Genomic DNA, 16,756 nt, shown 5'->3' on the forward strand with positions numbered 1-16,756 from the left:
TTTTATAATATCTGGAGCTGATGTTCTAAGAAAATCAATGTATTAATTTGTATTAGAAGAACTTTTTTTAAAATTTTGGTGATATTTTTTCTATTGCTACTGCTGGCTTAGATCCCACATGTGGAGACTGTACTTGTTGCTTTTAATATAAATCATAAATGAGGAGAAAAATTAACTTAATGGGGCTGGGTATGATACCCAAAGTCACCTGGAGGCTATTTCATTTATCAGCATGTGATATCATAACGTGAGTTCTGCTCAGCTGTTTGTTTTGAGAACTAGTTTTCTTTTGGGTGAATCTGTCTGCTATTGTGTGCAAAGTTGCTTCTCTAAATGTGGCAGGCTTATCAATCAAGCATGAGTAGGTGTAATTCACTAAGGGCAAGAATGAAATAAAAAAGCAGACTACATCCAAATAACTCACCAGTGCAATACCAGGGCTTAACCAATCTCGCATCATTAACTTGCAAAATGTTCTCTGTAATGCAGCTGAACATTCAAATCAGACACCATGAATCTTAAATAAAATAAATTTAACTGCAATTCAAAATCTATTCAATATGTTATATAAGCAAGTATAAAACTTGGTTTTCTACCATCTATTATAACTTTCAATTTTTCTATTCTACAGGTAAGAAAACTGGCATTCAGAGAGGTCAAATAACTTAGTTAAGACAAAGAAGCAAAAGGTAGGGCCTCCAAATTTCAGTGGAGTTTTCAATCTCTATTAAAGTACAGCTGAGGGCTAGTGCATACATACCTACTTTATGTTAAGTCTAACTTCAAATGATACCTTCTAAACTTAATCATACACTTGTTCTTAAAATAGTATCCTGATAATATAACATATTTTATATTATGTCTACATACACACATATTTGATGTACATGTATTTAGACTACATATAGGTATACATGAATAGCTTTAGGAAAAAGTCAGAATAAAGTACAATTCAATACATTTCTCATTAATACTCTTAGGGTACAAGTTATTTCCTTCATTTTCTTAGATCTTCAAAGAGCAGAACTAGTCTCTTTCAACAGCTTTGTCAAAAATCCAAGGGAGGGCAGGGGTATGGGGAAAAAATGAGAGCCCAGATGTGTCATGTAAAGGTATAAGATTCCAGTGATGAATGTAACTGTACTGTACACTTAAAAAGTACCAATAAACTCAATAAGAGTAGAAAATCCTCTCATTTATGTGCTATTTCCAAGACATATAAAATTTAAATGTGCAGATAAATCAAGCTTAACTCAGGTTACTAGGGTGGGCCCTAGAACAACATGCCCAATGTCCTTAATAGAGAAGTTTAAATGCAGAGAGATACACACAGAAAAAGAGGAGAAGACAAATACGGTTACAGGAGTACACCCCATGGAAATGGAAGATCTGCAAGATGTGCCCAAGATCCCAGGAAACCCAAGGATCTCCATGGTCAAGAAGGATTTCTCTACAAGCTGCAGTGGGAGTATAGTCCTCCTGATGCTTTGAATTTGGACCACTGGCCTACAAAACTGTTAGACAATAAATTCCGATTAGTTAAGGGTCCTGATTTATGGTATTTTGTTATAGCATCTCCAGGAGGCTGAAACACTTTCCAAATCAAACAAATTAGTGTAAACTGTTTGCATTTCTGAATTTCTTCCTTTTAGTTCTAAGTATTTTCTGTTCAAAACAGAGAATCGGAAGAAAATCATGTTGCTTGCATCCTACTTCATTCTAGTCTCTTTTTCATGTATCTTGGAAAACAACATCTCGTATGAGTCTTTCATTTTCCAGAAAGAAGTATACATGAAAGGCCAGTTTGATAATGATTCCTTGTTTGGTAGAAGTGTGTTAAGGACCATTATTAAATATTTAAACATGAAATTAGAGATGACTTGATACCAATTTGGCATCTCAGTCTTACTAGCTTGATGACACCACCATCCATCAATGAGTACAGAATCCAAATTATCCGCTTCCTTCATTGTCTTATTCCATTGGTCATTACAGACTCACTTGTGATGATTTCTCCAAAATGCTTCTGTAAATCATCTTTTCTCCAAACAGAGCTACTTCATTAATTCAAGACTTCACTGTGTTTTAATAAGGTCTTGCTTGATTAATAGTTCTGATAAAACTGAGAGTTCCATTTCATTCCAGTGATGCCAAATGCCACATGTATACTATTTACATTTCCACTAACAGTGCACAAAGATTCACTTATTTCTGCTTTTCTGAACCTCTAACCACTGCACTTCTGGCAACAGCTACAAAATGTGGCAACGGAGTGTGTCTTTACACATCTCTATGTGGGTATGATTGTGTGAATGCACTTACTATGGAAAATTCAATGATTCAACATTGCTTTTGGCTGCCTCGCAAACTGGTACTAGAAAGATGTTTATTTGTTACTCAAAAGGGGAGACTTCTGATGATGAAAGGGTAAGGAGGCACCAATAACACTGATGCTAGGACAAGGCATAAGCATCTGGGACTTTGCCTGGAAAATGAGGATATATAGGACTCTCAGACACACAGCAACAGCTGGTAGAGTAAAAAGTACAGAGTGAGATAAGATTTAAAGCACTGTATGAAGAAATGGTGAGGGATTATGCCAAATGTAATAGGACCCCATATTTGTAGCCCCTATTAAGCATCCTTATGAAAACTTTCACATATTTCTCCTTGACCGACTGGGTACATCAACACACTCTACCACTTCCCACTCACTTCATCTTATCATACAAACTTGTTCCGACAGCAGAGAAATGGTTTTGTAAGTAGTCACCTCTAAGATAAATGGCATGTGGACCCACTCTGGGGCTATGATTTAAAAAGACAGGTAAAAACCAAGCGTCCTCTCTGTCTGCTACCAGGAATCCAACTCAGGCGCAATGCCACTGAACTAAATCCTCAGCCCTCTCTCTCTCATTTCTAATTCAAACAATAGCCCTAGTGCTTATTAACTACTACTCATCACGAATACTCACAGAGGGAGCTGATACAGTCTTTGTGCATGTTTATTGCTATTCCCTTTTGACCTCACATTGACAGGGTATGGCCAAGAAATCCAGAAACAAACATATTGAAGTCGCTTTTGGACTACTAGAGATCAGTAGGCACTTTGGTTATTATTTTATCTTCATCCTTATGCAGCTTCTAAACTTTTGAATTCTGTCAATAGCCAAGCTTTTTAAAGTGTGCACTGTGAGATAATTTTCCATTTATAAAAAATCATACATAATACCTTTCAAGTGAGGGCTATGCACATGCATTCTTTGCAGATGTAGATTTATTGGAACAAATTCTAATGTTTTATCTCCTTTGCTGCTGCTTGATTTGAAAGAAGACCCTAGGAGGAAAAAGTGAAACATTACTGGTAAATAAATACATTTTCACCAGTGTATAAGTTGACACATACATGTGACAAAAATATTAAAAGATCTTCAGAAAGAAAAACACATCTTGTATTTATGGGTTTTCTCAAATTCAATTATTAAAATATTTTAATTATTCTTATAATAATACTATAAGGTAGAAGAACAAAATTTCTATTTCCTTAGTCTGGATTTCTGAATAGTAAAGTTAGGGATAATTTTTAAAGAAAGCTTTGACTTTTTTATCTCCATAAAAACAATTTTTGTTATTGTTTTCTAAGATATACGTGAAATGCAGTTCAGTTTGAAAGTTGGTTTCGCACCTGTCTCCTTGCTAAGTTCTGTCAGAATCTCTTGGTACATATTCACCATCTGGTCACAGTGAATCAGGACATTTTTCCTTAGATTGTCCCAGTGTGGAGAAAGTTCGCCAAGCTCTTTTATCTCCTGGTTTCTATTAAGAATACAAAAGAGGAGAAACCAATGTGATCTTACATCTGTAGACACAGAACTTTCAATCAGAGCTGTACAGCTAATAAGAAATTGTTTCAATATCCTTTTCAGAAAAGTTAAGAGTCTGCTAGCTTAAAATTAAACACAAGAGAAAACATATGTACTTTAGATTACACAAATATTAAAAAACATTACAACAAAGGCACAAAAAAGTTTAAATTCCTTGATGAAATTTTCAGAGACGGTGAATTTACTATCCTTAATATATAAAGAAATCTCTATTAAAAGCAAATACTAAAGCATCAAAGTAAAAATAACTAAATTCCAGCCTTTGATGATCTAAGACCAAAACAATATAAGAAAGGCTAGTCTGAAAAAACATGACATACTCAGGTGACCTAATATATATGTAATATTGCTGTAACATTTTTCATTTCAAATAATAAATGTTATTGTGAGATATGGTTTCCTTGGCACCAGTTTTCCCAAAAGAATAGTCTAAAGACTGTATGCATATTTATTGTCCCCTTTTCATCAAAAGGAAGAGATAATCATGCCCTTTGGGTTTTAATTATTAACTTTCATCTAAATATCTACCCTTTAGCCAAGTTCATTTAAATCATTAGAATACCTTTCTAAAATTATAGTGATAAATGGTGTAATATGCTGCTCAGATAGATCTCTTACTCATTTCTGTAACCTTTCACCAACAACATTTTCATGAGGCTAATTTAGCCAGCAGTGATGAACCTTCTTTGCTATTTTGGCCATGGAACACTCTAAATACCAACCTAATAAATTCAGAAGATGTAGAATCTTTACCATCCTGTTAAATGCAAGAATAATGGGTGATGTGTAAAAATGTGACTTGCTTTCAAATGTTTGTACCTGTCTTTGTTTTGTTTCAAGAGGACGGCAATTCAGTATTGCAGTCTTTCATCTGAGCTCTACGTAATCTTTGTGAGCATTAATAACATGTGCAACTTCTTTAAAGAGTAGCTTTCACAACATGATCGGTGGATGATGAGTGTGAAGGGAGTTTGTGACCAAAGGACAAATACAGAAGTCTGAAAAAATGGACAGTGGAGGTTCACTTCAGCCAGATGGAAGAATATTTAAATTGGAGACCAAAAAATTACAGTCACAATAAATGATTTCATAAGCTTGACATATCCAAGACTAGAAGAACCAGGGCAATTAGGCCATTTTTAAATACATAGCAAGTGATATGTTTCAATTTCATAGGTAAGATTTTAGGCTTTGCTTTCACCAGTAATATTAGCAGAATATTCCTGTTTAATATTAATAGACATACCATGGGTTGATAGTTCAAATTTTATCTAAATCCTTATTAGAAAGAATGGTTAAAAAGGGAATGTAAGGAAGGGAGGAGAGGTAATATTGAAGCCCCGGCCTCACTATCAAATATGTACAAACTGGTACACATCGCATCTCTGCCTAAGAGAAATTGTGGTCAGAAAAGTTCAGTGTTCTGTGAGGAGTGACTTAAGGAGGCTGTAGGCTGCTATTCACAATTTATGGTATTCTGCTAATGTGCCACAATTTATAATATAAATAACAGATGAACCTGTTTGTGCTAAAGATGGCACCAGCATCCTGAAAAGATCCAAACCACCTCTATGACATCATCACACATAGGACAGTTCAAGTACAGGGGTACTGTAGAAGGAGAGTAGTGAAACAAAATGGAGAAGGGTAAGAGTTGCCCTAAATTTTTTAAAAATAAGGAAAAGATTGTAATATATTAAAATAGATACACAGTTTACAAAATGAGTAAACTTTTTTAATCAGGAAGCCGAGGGATATTCATTTTTTTTTGCCATATTTTATGTCTGTAAGCAAAAATCACTGAGTTAAAAATCTTTATCTAAGCCTAGTTTTTCTCACAATCTCAGGCCAACAACATGGAAGTAAAAATAAAAGGAGAATTTACACAGGGAAATCACTTGTTTAGCAACACAAAATAAACCCAGAGAAATGATATAGAACCTCTGAAACTTGGAATAGTCTGGTAGGTGAAGAAAGAGATATCCATGAGCCAGCTCCTTGCCTTATTCTATATTTCACTGATAGGTATTCATTCTGTAGCATATTAACTTGCTGTATTTCCAGTTTTGTAAACTACTCACTTTGGGTAGCCACTGGGAAAGCAACTGCCCAGTGATAACAGAACTTTGCTGCCTCTCCTTGGGTAAGAGTTGGTGGCCAGAAATACTGGGATCCTACTATGGCAGGCACCATTGAGGATGTGCAGCCAGGCCTTCACCGTAAGAGTGGCTGATGTGAGGAGACAGGGTGCCCATGGAGGTAATAGGTGGGTCTCAGCATGGAGCTAATGGCAAAAAACATACCATGTTTGGTTTGAGCCAGCATAGAAAAGCAAAAAAAGTGGGCCCAGGACTGTCAACTCTTTGAACAACACAGATGTATTTGTGTCATTTTCTAATAATTCAGTAGCTCATTGAACAATATCTCTCATATACGTATTCCTAAGAGGGGCACTGAAGAACAATACTTCAAACTGGTGGGCAGCTTAGGAAAACAGCAGAGCAGTGAGGACCAGCAACTCAGATTTTTCAGGAAAACTCCCTATATTTTAGGGAGTTATCAGAGTGAGAAAAGGTTATTCTGGAACAATGAGGGAACTGAAAAAAGAAGAAAAAAGTTTAAATGAAACAGAAGAAATGAAGAGAGAGGAGACACCTTGCAAATCACACTGAGAGAGCAGCTGGCCAGCCACCATCCGGGAGACACAGTGAAACTCAAAACTTTTACCTATAGAGAGCCAGAGAACGGCATCAGGATTAAATAAGCAGCACTTGGAACCGGCAAAGAAAACACAGAATACTGCTTTGTACAGCGGAGAGCTGGTGAGTGACTCTGGTACAGCGCCCACCACCACAATAGAAGCAGGAGAGCTGGCAGAGATGCCATTCTAGGGAAGTCTCGGTGTGTGAACCTGTCCCAGAGCAGCCACTTGCCATATTCTGTTTTTCACACTGTCAAGCTCCCAGAGTGGTTGAGGGAAGAACAGCCCCAGGACACAGCTGGCAGCTGGAGTGTAGCCTAACACCTTAAACAGAGGCATGTCTTGCTTGAGCTCTCTTCCTCCTTCATATACTGTGGGAAGGAGCCATGCAGCAAAATGAGTTTGTTACTTAGAAATTCTGTTCATTTTCCTCCCATTTTTATTCTATTATTTTCTCATTATTTTTATTGTATGAGTACAGTGTTTATGTCAGCTCCTCTTCCTCTGCCTTCTTCCAATACTGTTTATAGAGGGTAGGGAATTCTCCCTGGTTCCATTTCATGCCTTCTACTTTTATCCATATCTTTTTCCTAACTTCTTTCTCTTGTTTCTTTCTCTATTTGCCCTTTCTTTTTTCTCCTTTGTTGTTTTCCTTTAACTCTTGCTCTAATATAGATGTTAGTCATATGATCTTTTATCATCTCCATCTCTCACTACCAATTTTGTGCTGTTTATCTTATCCCCATCTAAATATATAACATACGTCTACCACCATTAGTATTCTTTGTTCCCTTCCTACTTCCTCTTTCCCGTACCACACAGAAGAAGTCTTTAAAAACTGATTTTTTTCCTTTCTTTCCCTACCTCTAAATCTATGTCCCTGGTCTTTAGCTAATGGTTTCTATAAAATTATTGTTGGATGCTTTTCTTCACCAGTAGACAGAGCTATCGCATTTAGTGTATATTATCTTTGGATCAATACTTGAGAGGTTATGGTCCTTACACTATTACCATGGATTTCTTTTCTAAGATAAAGAGAGATCCAAATAGGCCTCATGGTATATTATTTCTCAGTTTTCCCTGAATGATACGACTGTAACTGATTAGCTTGTTATGATGATAGCTGATTTGATTAAATAAGAATACTCCTGACTCAATAGACAATTTCATGCCAGTGAATATGTCTACTGATACCACCATCACACCCAGGAAGTGGGAGAGGAAGAGTTTGTAACCTCAGAATTCAGACCTGATCAAAATCTGCAAGAATGCCTGCAATCTGGCGGACAGAAATCCTGAATCTGAGCTAGCTTCAGTGTTGTAAGGAAGAGTTAGAGGAGTTACTGGGGAGTGAGCATTTAGACTCTCCAGTGAAGAAGTTACTTGAGAATCACATATGCAATATCTCATTGGAATATTTGGTGTGTTCCCATTAGATATCTCATAGGTTTGAGGTTTTTGTGTGTTTTTAGAATGATGTAGTGATGTGGAATTTTGTTATATTCTTTTATGGTTTTTATATTTTTTACTTTTGTATATTTTTTCTTTCATTGGCTCTCATAGGTGTCTAGTTTCTTTCCCCTAGATAGCTCCCTATCTAGTTTCTTCACCTCAAATCCTCAAAGCAGTATATTAATGAACTTCTTATTCAAACACATAAGTTCTCCCACCTGGCTTTTTAATTTCCTGTACTTAGCTTCCTCACAGTCATTCTTATTTTTCCTAGATTAATATTCCCTCCTGCCTATGTTAAGCCTTTGTTTCTTCCATATCTTACCTAGCCTATTATCTTCATTTTCACCAGCTTCTGACAACCATGGAGCTTTTGTCAATCACAAAGTAAGCCTCCTTCTACCCATACCTCACCTGTTTCCACACACATATCCTCTGCAGACTCTCACTACTAACCATTCAACTTAGCTGAAAGTACTCCAAGATAATCAGACACACATCAAACTTTTCTTCTCATTTATCACCATCCTTTTTCCAAGCCTTCCCCACAGTGTCTAACAGTCCTCATCCTCATCCAACCACCTCCCATTCTCCTCCCTCCAATTTACCTACCTCAATGAAGCACAACCAGAAATAATAAACAGTCATAGGGTGCACAGAGGACAGACAAGGAGGGGAGTAATGCCCAGGACTATCATCTAGAAGAAGTACATGGTTGAATTGGGTGATGCTGTTATAACCAGAAGTAATTCATCCAGTAAAATATGGGGATAGAGTTCAAATTACTCGAAGTAAATATCAGAAGTGGTAAATACTTGTACCGATGTACAAAGCTGAAGATGTCAGAGCTGAATCACACCCTTGAACATATGGACTTTAATAGACATTTACAGGGTATTTCACTCCTCTACAACAAGTATAGATTATTTTCAGCAGCGCATGGTACTTTTTCCAAAATAGATCACATCCTAGCCCAAAAAGCTTGCTTAAGTAAATATAAAAGAAATGAAATCAGCCCATAGGAAACTACCATGCAATTAAAGTAGAAATCAGTGACAGAAAAAAAAATGGAAAAGGCAAAAAGATCCTGGAAAATAAACAACATACTCCTAAACAACCAATAGGTTAGAGAAGAAATCAAAGAAGAAAATTTAAAATTTCTAGAAGTTAATGATAATGACTGTACAACTCAATGAAACCTTTGGGATACAAGGAAAGGAGTGCAAAGAGAAACATTCACCATAGTCAATTATCACATTAGGAAAACAGAGCAACCCCAAATAAATAACCTTATGAGAAATATCAAGATACTAGAGAAGCAAGAAAAACTACTTGAAGGCCAAATTAAGGAGGAAAATTACAAAGAGGAGAGCAGAAATCAATGAAATTGAGACTAAAAAAAAAACAGTAAAAAGTCAAAGAATTTAAGAGCTGGTTCTTTGAAGTAATAAAGTAGAAAGGCAGTTAGCCAGATTTACCAAAAGAAAAAGAAAAACGATTTACATGAAGGTTATTAGAAATGAAAAAGGTGAAATAACAACACACACTGCCAAAATTCAGAACATAGTAACTACTTCAAAAAATAATAGTCGGACAATTTAGCAATTTTTTAAAAAACGGACAGATACCTAGACACATACAAAGTAACAAAACTAATACAAAAGGAAATAAATATGCTTAACAACCCAATAACAAGCAATGAAACTGACACAATAATAAAGAACCAACCAACTAAAAAAAAAAAAAATCCTAGGACCTGATGGATTCACTCTGGAAGTCTACAAAACCCTTAAGGATATTATATCACCAATACTCCTCAAGATTTTCTAAGAAATTGAAAGGGATGGGGTGCTCTCAAACAACTTTATGGAAGTCAGTATCACCCTGATCCCCAAACCAGATAAATACCCAAGTAAAAAAGAGAACTATAGTCTAGTGTCTTTAATGAACACAAATACAAAAATGCTCAACAAGACATTAGCATACAGAATGCTACACATCATCAAAACGATCATACATCATGATCAAGTAGACTTCACCCCAGAGATGCAAGGATGGTCCAACATAAGTAAGTCAATAAATGTAATACATCTCAGAAACAAAAGAAAGCTTTAAAAAACCCATATGATCATATTAATAGATGCTAAAAAGGCTTTTGACAAAATTTAACACTCTTTCATGATAAAAAAAAATCTCTGAAGAAAACAGGTCTAGAAGGATGAAACCTGAATATAATAAAAGATGTTTGTGACAAACCAACAGCCAACATCATATTAAACAGGGAAAAATCTAAAAGCATTCCCCCCAAAATCAGAAACAAGACACAGATGTCCACTATCACCACTTCTGTTCCAGATAGCACTTGAAACATTAGCCAGAGCAATTAAGCAAGAAAAATAAATAAAAGGGATACATATAGGAAGATAAATTATCATTATTTGTAGAGGACATGATATTTTATATGGAAGAATCAAATAATTCCACCAAAAAATCTTAGAGCTAATAACTAACTTTAGCACTGTAGCAGGATAGAAGATCAACATGCAAAAATCATTAGCATTTGTGTATACCAATAATGAACTTGAACAGAAGAAAATAATGAAAATACCATTCATAGTACCTTCAAGAAAAATGAAGTACATGGGAATCAACCCAACCAAGGAACTGAAAGACCTCTCTACAAAGAAAACTACTGTAGTCTGCAAAAGAAGATCAAAGAGGACATCAGAAAACAGACAGACAGGGCTGGGGATTGAGCTCACTGGTTCCACTGCCTGCCTCACAAGCACAAGGTCCTAAGTTTGATCCCTGGGAAGCAAGGAAGGAAAGAAAGAAAGAAAGAAAGAAAGAAAGAAAGAAAGAAAGAAAGAAAGAAAGAAGGAAGGAAGGAAGGAAGGAAGGAAGGAAGGAAGGAAGGAAGGAAGGAAGGAAAGAAAGAAAGAAAGAAAGAAAGAAAGAAAGAAAGAAAGAAAGAAAGAAAGAAAGGAAGGAAGAAAAAAAAAGGAAAGAAAGAAAGAGAACAGATGTTCCTTGCTCCTAGACAGGCAAAATTAATATTGACAAAATGGCCATAATGCCAGAACTGTAAAACTGTAATACAGACGCAATGCAGTTTAAGTCAAAATATCAGCAGCAGACTTTACATAACTAGAGAAAATAATCCTAAAATTCAAATGGAGCCAGAAGACACTCAGAATAGCAAGAGCAAATTTGGGCAACAAGAGTAAAGCAGGAGGCATAGAACATCTCACTTCAAGCTATATTACAGAGCAGTAGTGATAAAAATGGCATGGTCTGGAACAAAAACATACACTTTGATCAGTGAAACAAAACAGAGGATACAGAAACTTCCCCAGATATATACAGCTATTTGATCTTTGACAAAAGAGCCAAAAGCATCTGGAAAGGAAAGATAGCCTATTCAATAAGTGGTGCTGGGAAAACTGGTTGTATGTTTGCAGAAGATTGAAACTGGACCCTTGTCTCTTACCATGTACTATAATAAAATAAAAACAAAATGGATCAAAGATCTAAGCATTAAAACAGAAACATTGGCTGGGGATTTGGTGCAGTGGTACCCATGCCTGCCTTGAAAGCACAAAGTCCTGAGTTCGATCCTCAGCAAGAAAGGAAAATCTACTGGAAGATAAAATAAGTAAAACACTTATGCACATAGGTGTCAGAAAGGATTTTCTAAACAAATAACAGCAAAAATCAACAAGTGGGATTGTATCAGACTAAAGAGCTTCTGTATAGCCAAGGAAATAATCAGTAGAGCGAAGAGGCAACCTACAGAATGAGAAAACATTTTTGCCAGCTACTGGTCAGAAAAAGGACTTATGCAATATGCAAAGAACTCAGAAAAATTAAATCACCTAAAATTAAATATCCAGTGAATAAATGGGCAAGAGACACTTCACAGAGGAAGAAATACAAGTGATCAACAAATATATGAGAAAATGTTCAACATCTCTGGCCTCTAGAGAAATACAAATTAAAACAACTCTGAGATTCCATCTTACTCCAGAAAGAATGGCAATGAAGAAATCAAACAACACAAATCCTGGTGTGGCTGTGGTGAAAAAATAATCCTCCTTCATTGTAGGTGGAAATGTAAACCATTACAACTATTATGGAAATCATTATGGAGATTTCTCAAAGAACTGAAATTAGAAATTCTATATGACTCAGCTACCCCTCTTCTAGGTGTCTTCTCCAAGGAGTTTAAGTCATCACACTACAGCAATGCACAGCAATGTTTATAGCAGCACAATTCATAACAGTTAAACCCTGAAAGCAGCTATATACGCATCAATCATCAAATGATTGAATAAAGAAAATGTGCTATGTATAAATAATGGAATATTAGCTATAAGAGTGACAAATTTGAGACATTTGTAGGAAAATGTATGCACCTGGAAAATATAATCTTGAGTGAAATAAACCAGAGTCACAAACTTAAATGCTGCGTGGTATTTCTCATTTCAGTGATGCAAAGTAAAACCAAAGAGAATAATAAAGGATAAATAAAAGGGAATAAGAGGATGGATCTCTTGCAATAAGGAAGTGGTCCAAGGGAACAAAGGTGAGACATGAGAAGGGAGAAATAAGAAGAATAAAGATAAGCCCAATACCTCAATTAATGTAAGCATTATATGCCATAATACGAGCTCAAATTAATATCAATAAAAATGAGAACTGGGATAGGAGAACTGGAGGAGGAAAGGGGGAAGGAAGGGGGAAGAGATTTTTTAAAAAGAAATAAATTGTAGAATGTACATGTGGTGATTTCCAGGATGACTGTAAACTGCATTCACTGCAAGCATGTACTAATAAAATAAACTTTAAAAATAATATGTAAGGCATAATATAATAAAACTCAATATAAGGACATTTTTCTATTTCAATTCTGTAAATTAGGGAATTGATTCCTTGTGTTATATATGATAGTGTGAAATTTTCCTCATGTGAAGTATATAATGTTGCATTATTTGCATTATATGGATACATTCCTTTTGATTTCTATTATCAAATTCTATAATTTCAACTGTGAACATTTAACTGCCAATTCCTGTCATAAGGGTATTTAAGAATAATAAAAAAAATGTTAAAGGAATGTGTTGAAAGTACTACAAAGTATATAGTAAAAAGCCAAAATGAATGATTTTTAGCTTTCTGAAATATCTACATAGTTAGTACAAAATAAATAATTGTTAAGATTAATTAAATGTTCAGGTTCTCATTAAAATTCACGATATTTCAGAAAATTTCAATAACTTGATATATTTTTACACAGAAACTATCTACAAATAAAACATTAGGTTGCTGGGGGGGAAATGGTGGCCAGTAACAACTCCTTAAAGATTCACAGAAAGGCAACAAACCCAGGTAGAGCATCCCATGATCCAGCCTATCTGGGGTCTCTCAAGGTTCCTCATCATCAACCTCATACACCTAGGTTTTCCTCAGGCCCTGCAGACACTTTAGCGAATCCGAGTTCCTACCTGCTGGGGAATTGTGGCAATTAAATATTCACTGTATACTTTGATCATGCCTGTTACTTTAAAAACCAAACCTGAACAAAGGGTGAGTTACCCTATGGGGTGTTTTCATCTTTTCACATTTTAGTAGTGTGTGGTGAATGATATAAGTGCATAATGTTGTCCAGCACTACAAGGGCCATGTGGTCTACTGCAGTCACACTGCCTCGTTGTATAAACAGCAATCTGGTATTATTGTTGGCATTAAATACTTGTGTATCTTTATGAAGCTTTTGCTATTTTTGGTAAAGGAGATAAATTGTGTAAATGCATTTTAATTATTAGGAAAATATTTTAAATAATATTTCCCCATCTATAAATATTCTCATTCTACCTATAGCAACCACAGCTTCTCCTCTTCAAAATCTCTCTCTTTTAACTATGGCTTCCCAACCCCAACAACAAAATAATTCTCTTTGGAAAAGCCATCATCCTTCTCTATAGAATCTCATGAGTTCATTTCTTTATTCTCATCAGAGTTTTATCACTGAGATAAATCTTCCAACTTGTCTCTGATACATCCTAATTCCCTAGGAGTCCAACAGGTAGAAAAAAGAAGTTGAGAAGAAAAGATGGAACAGTAAAATATTAATAAGCTTAAGCTTTTTACACAGTAAACACTTGTCATTTACTGCCTTCTGTCTCATTTCCCTTTGCTATACACAAAAATAAAAGGCAAATAATAAAAATTAAGCCTCTAAATGGGACAGAGGATTTCTAAGGCCTCCTTGAGTATTATCTAGTGCTTCATGAATCTTGGCATTCTAACCACAATCTATGATATTCTTGATACTTGATGAAATATTCATATAGATCTCTAGAAATAACTTCACGAAGAACCTTCTATCTGTATGATTTGTTTTGCCTTAGCTTGTTTAAACATTTCAAAACACATGCTTTTTCCTTTTCAGAAAAAGCACAGTTTGTGGAGGTCATTGCAATCCTCTGAATCTTCCATAGCATGGTATACCCTATATTTATATAATGTGTTTGCAACACAAGCCATTGAATAACATGAAGAGAATATAAGATTAAAAAATAAAATAAAGCAGCTCAGTGAAACAATGAATAGAAATAATTGAACACAGAATGAGTCACAAAGGACCCAGAAGACAAATAATCAAACCTGCTTCAACTGTTACACTTAGAATGCATAAAACATTGGCATGGATATTAAATAGGTGGCTGGTTTTTAAGTTTTGCTCCTTACATCCTGGAGCTGCTGTGTTTCTGGGAGTTAGGGAGGGGATTGGGGAAATGGTCCAGCAAGTGAACAGGCATGCAGCCTTTTTTCACTCTGCATACCTATTTCTCTGGTTGATATAGAAAAAGCAAGGGAGGGAGTGGTGGGCTGGCTGTAGTGGAAAGAGAACTGGAAAGAGACATCTGAAATATAGTCGAAATTCTTCTATGCACTTTTATTTCTCCCATCCCATTTTACCAATACTCTCCTGACTTCTTCAAAGGAAAAATAATTTCCTCACTTTGTCTAAGGGGCACATACAAGAAATACTGATATCTCTAGTTCTGAGACCAAAGCTACACATGTTAGCTCTTGTTTTTTTAGAAGGGTGAATGCAGAACAATAAACTTTAAAGATTTGAGTCTGTAAATTAAAAATTCCTTGAAATTCTGTAAACCAAGTCTTAAAGGCTATCTGGAAATAACACAATTAATTTACAACAATGTGACAGGGCCAAATAGCCTGATAAAAATATATATACCAAACACTGTGGCTAAGAAATATATTAAAATATCATTATGTGAGTACATAGAAATATTTTCCCACAGTTATCTCCATAACACACTTTGTACAACGAAAACAGCTATATAACTTAAATAGAGCATTTTGGTAGTTATCTCATAGTAAAACTACATGTAGGTGGAAACAAGTGAAAAGTTTAACAGCCAAGCTGCTTTCATTCATTAAGCAAAATTAGACTTTAAATCAAACCCAAAAGAAGTCATAAAAAATTTATCTACTTAGAAAAAAATAAATTATGAAGAGTCAATGAAGAACAGATCACACAGATGGCTGGTGGGTGGCTTCAATTTCATAAAGTGCTTGGGTGACACCATAAAACTGAGCGAAGTTCAATGCAATGTCAGCTTTCACAGTATTTTTATCCCACATTTCAAAATGTCTGAGTTTTAACTAATACTGGGATAAAAATTGCATCCATAAATTACAAGCTTATTTTTTAAATGCATTTTTTATAAATGACAATGTAGTTAAAGTTGCCATCTAATGTGAAAAATGACAGAATTTCTGAGTGATCATCACTCGGATTTTTACCTGACATTAAAATAAGTGGATATTTTACTTGTTTTGAGTATATACTAAAAAAATTCAATTTATATGAAAAGACTATATGAATTAGAACTCAGTTATTACAGCATTTAGTTGTAATCACAGAATCTATTTGTATCTGATAAACAACACGATTCTATAATTTGATTTTAGGTGACTGCGTTAGAAAAAAACAAGGAATAATAACTGTTATCCCAACCTACGAGTCTATTTGTTATTCTTGAAATACGTAGATTGGTATTTACTTCTAAATAATGCCTTGCTTATTCTGCTAGTTTATTTTGAAGTTACGCAACTTCAACAGCAACTATTTTTTAATACTTGAAAGCTCAGCACCCCACTTATGCTAAAAGTAGAGGTACGGTGCATTGAATAAAGGTTTCTCCAGCATCTGCATATATTAATTATGCCTTTCCACTCTGAAGAGCCAGGAAAATTACAAGCGGCACTGGGAAGTGCAGCGAGGGGAAAATGTACTAATGCTCTCTTCCTCTCCCCACTTTCCACTGCACACCTGCAGAACTGCAAAGATCTTTGAATATTCTCCATTCAGTTTCCACCCCGAGACCCTGAGTGAAGATACTGCCCCGTTGTGTTTCCTAGGTACGTGAAATTCAAGAGGCATCACTGGATGTTCCGTATCACATTTGGCTGGCTGAGGGACACCGTCCAACCTTCAAGTTAATTTTGCAAAGTTTTTTCCTTTTTCATGAATTCATTGCTTCAGAATTCATTCTTTCAGAGCCACACTAAACAAAATAAATATTTTAGTGATACGAGGTATATTATAAGTGTTCAATAGCTACATGGCTATCATATGAGACAAGGTAGTGCAGAACATTCCCATCATCCTGGAAGTTGTGTTGGA

The 16,756-nt window shown here is 35.4% G+C and overlaps 1 protein-coding gene across 4 annotated transcripts in view; it reads right to left on the reverse strand.

Annotated features, from left to right (window-relative positions):
• Inpp4b (inositol polyphosphate-4-phosphatase type II B) overlaps positions 1 to 16,756 on the reverse strand; it is a 943,087-nt gene that overhangs the window by 159,629 nt on the left and 766,702 nt on the right. For all 4 annotated transcript variants that reach the window (XM_010639876.2, XM_019209903.2, XM_010639877.2 and 1 more), the window contains 2 exons: positions 3,686 to 3,816; positions 3,233 to 3,337 (listed from right to left, as the gene is read on the reverse strand). In XM_010639876.2, coding sequence (XP_010638178.1) covers positions 3,233 to 3,337; positions 3,686 to 3,816 — 236 coding nt within the window. The remainder of the gene's footprint in view (positions 1 to 3,232; positions 3,338 to 3,685; positions 3,817 to 16,756) is intronic.

Source organism: Fukomys damarensis, unplaced genomic scaffold (genome assembly GCF_012274545.1).
Source record: "Fukomys damarensis isolate Sample0158 unplaced genomic scaffold, DMR_v1.0_HiC HiC_scaffold_38, whole genome shotgun sequence".
Classification (NCBI taxonomy): Eukaryota; Metazoa; Chordata; class Mammalia; order Rodentia; family Bathyergidae; genus Fukomys; species Fukomys damarensis.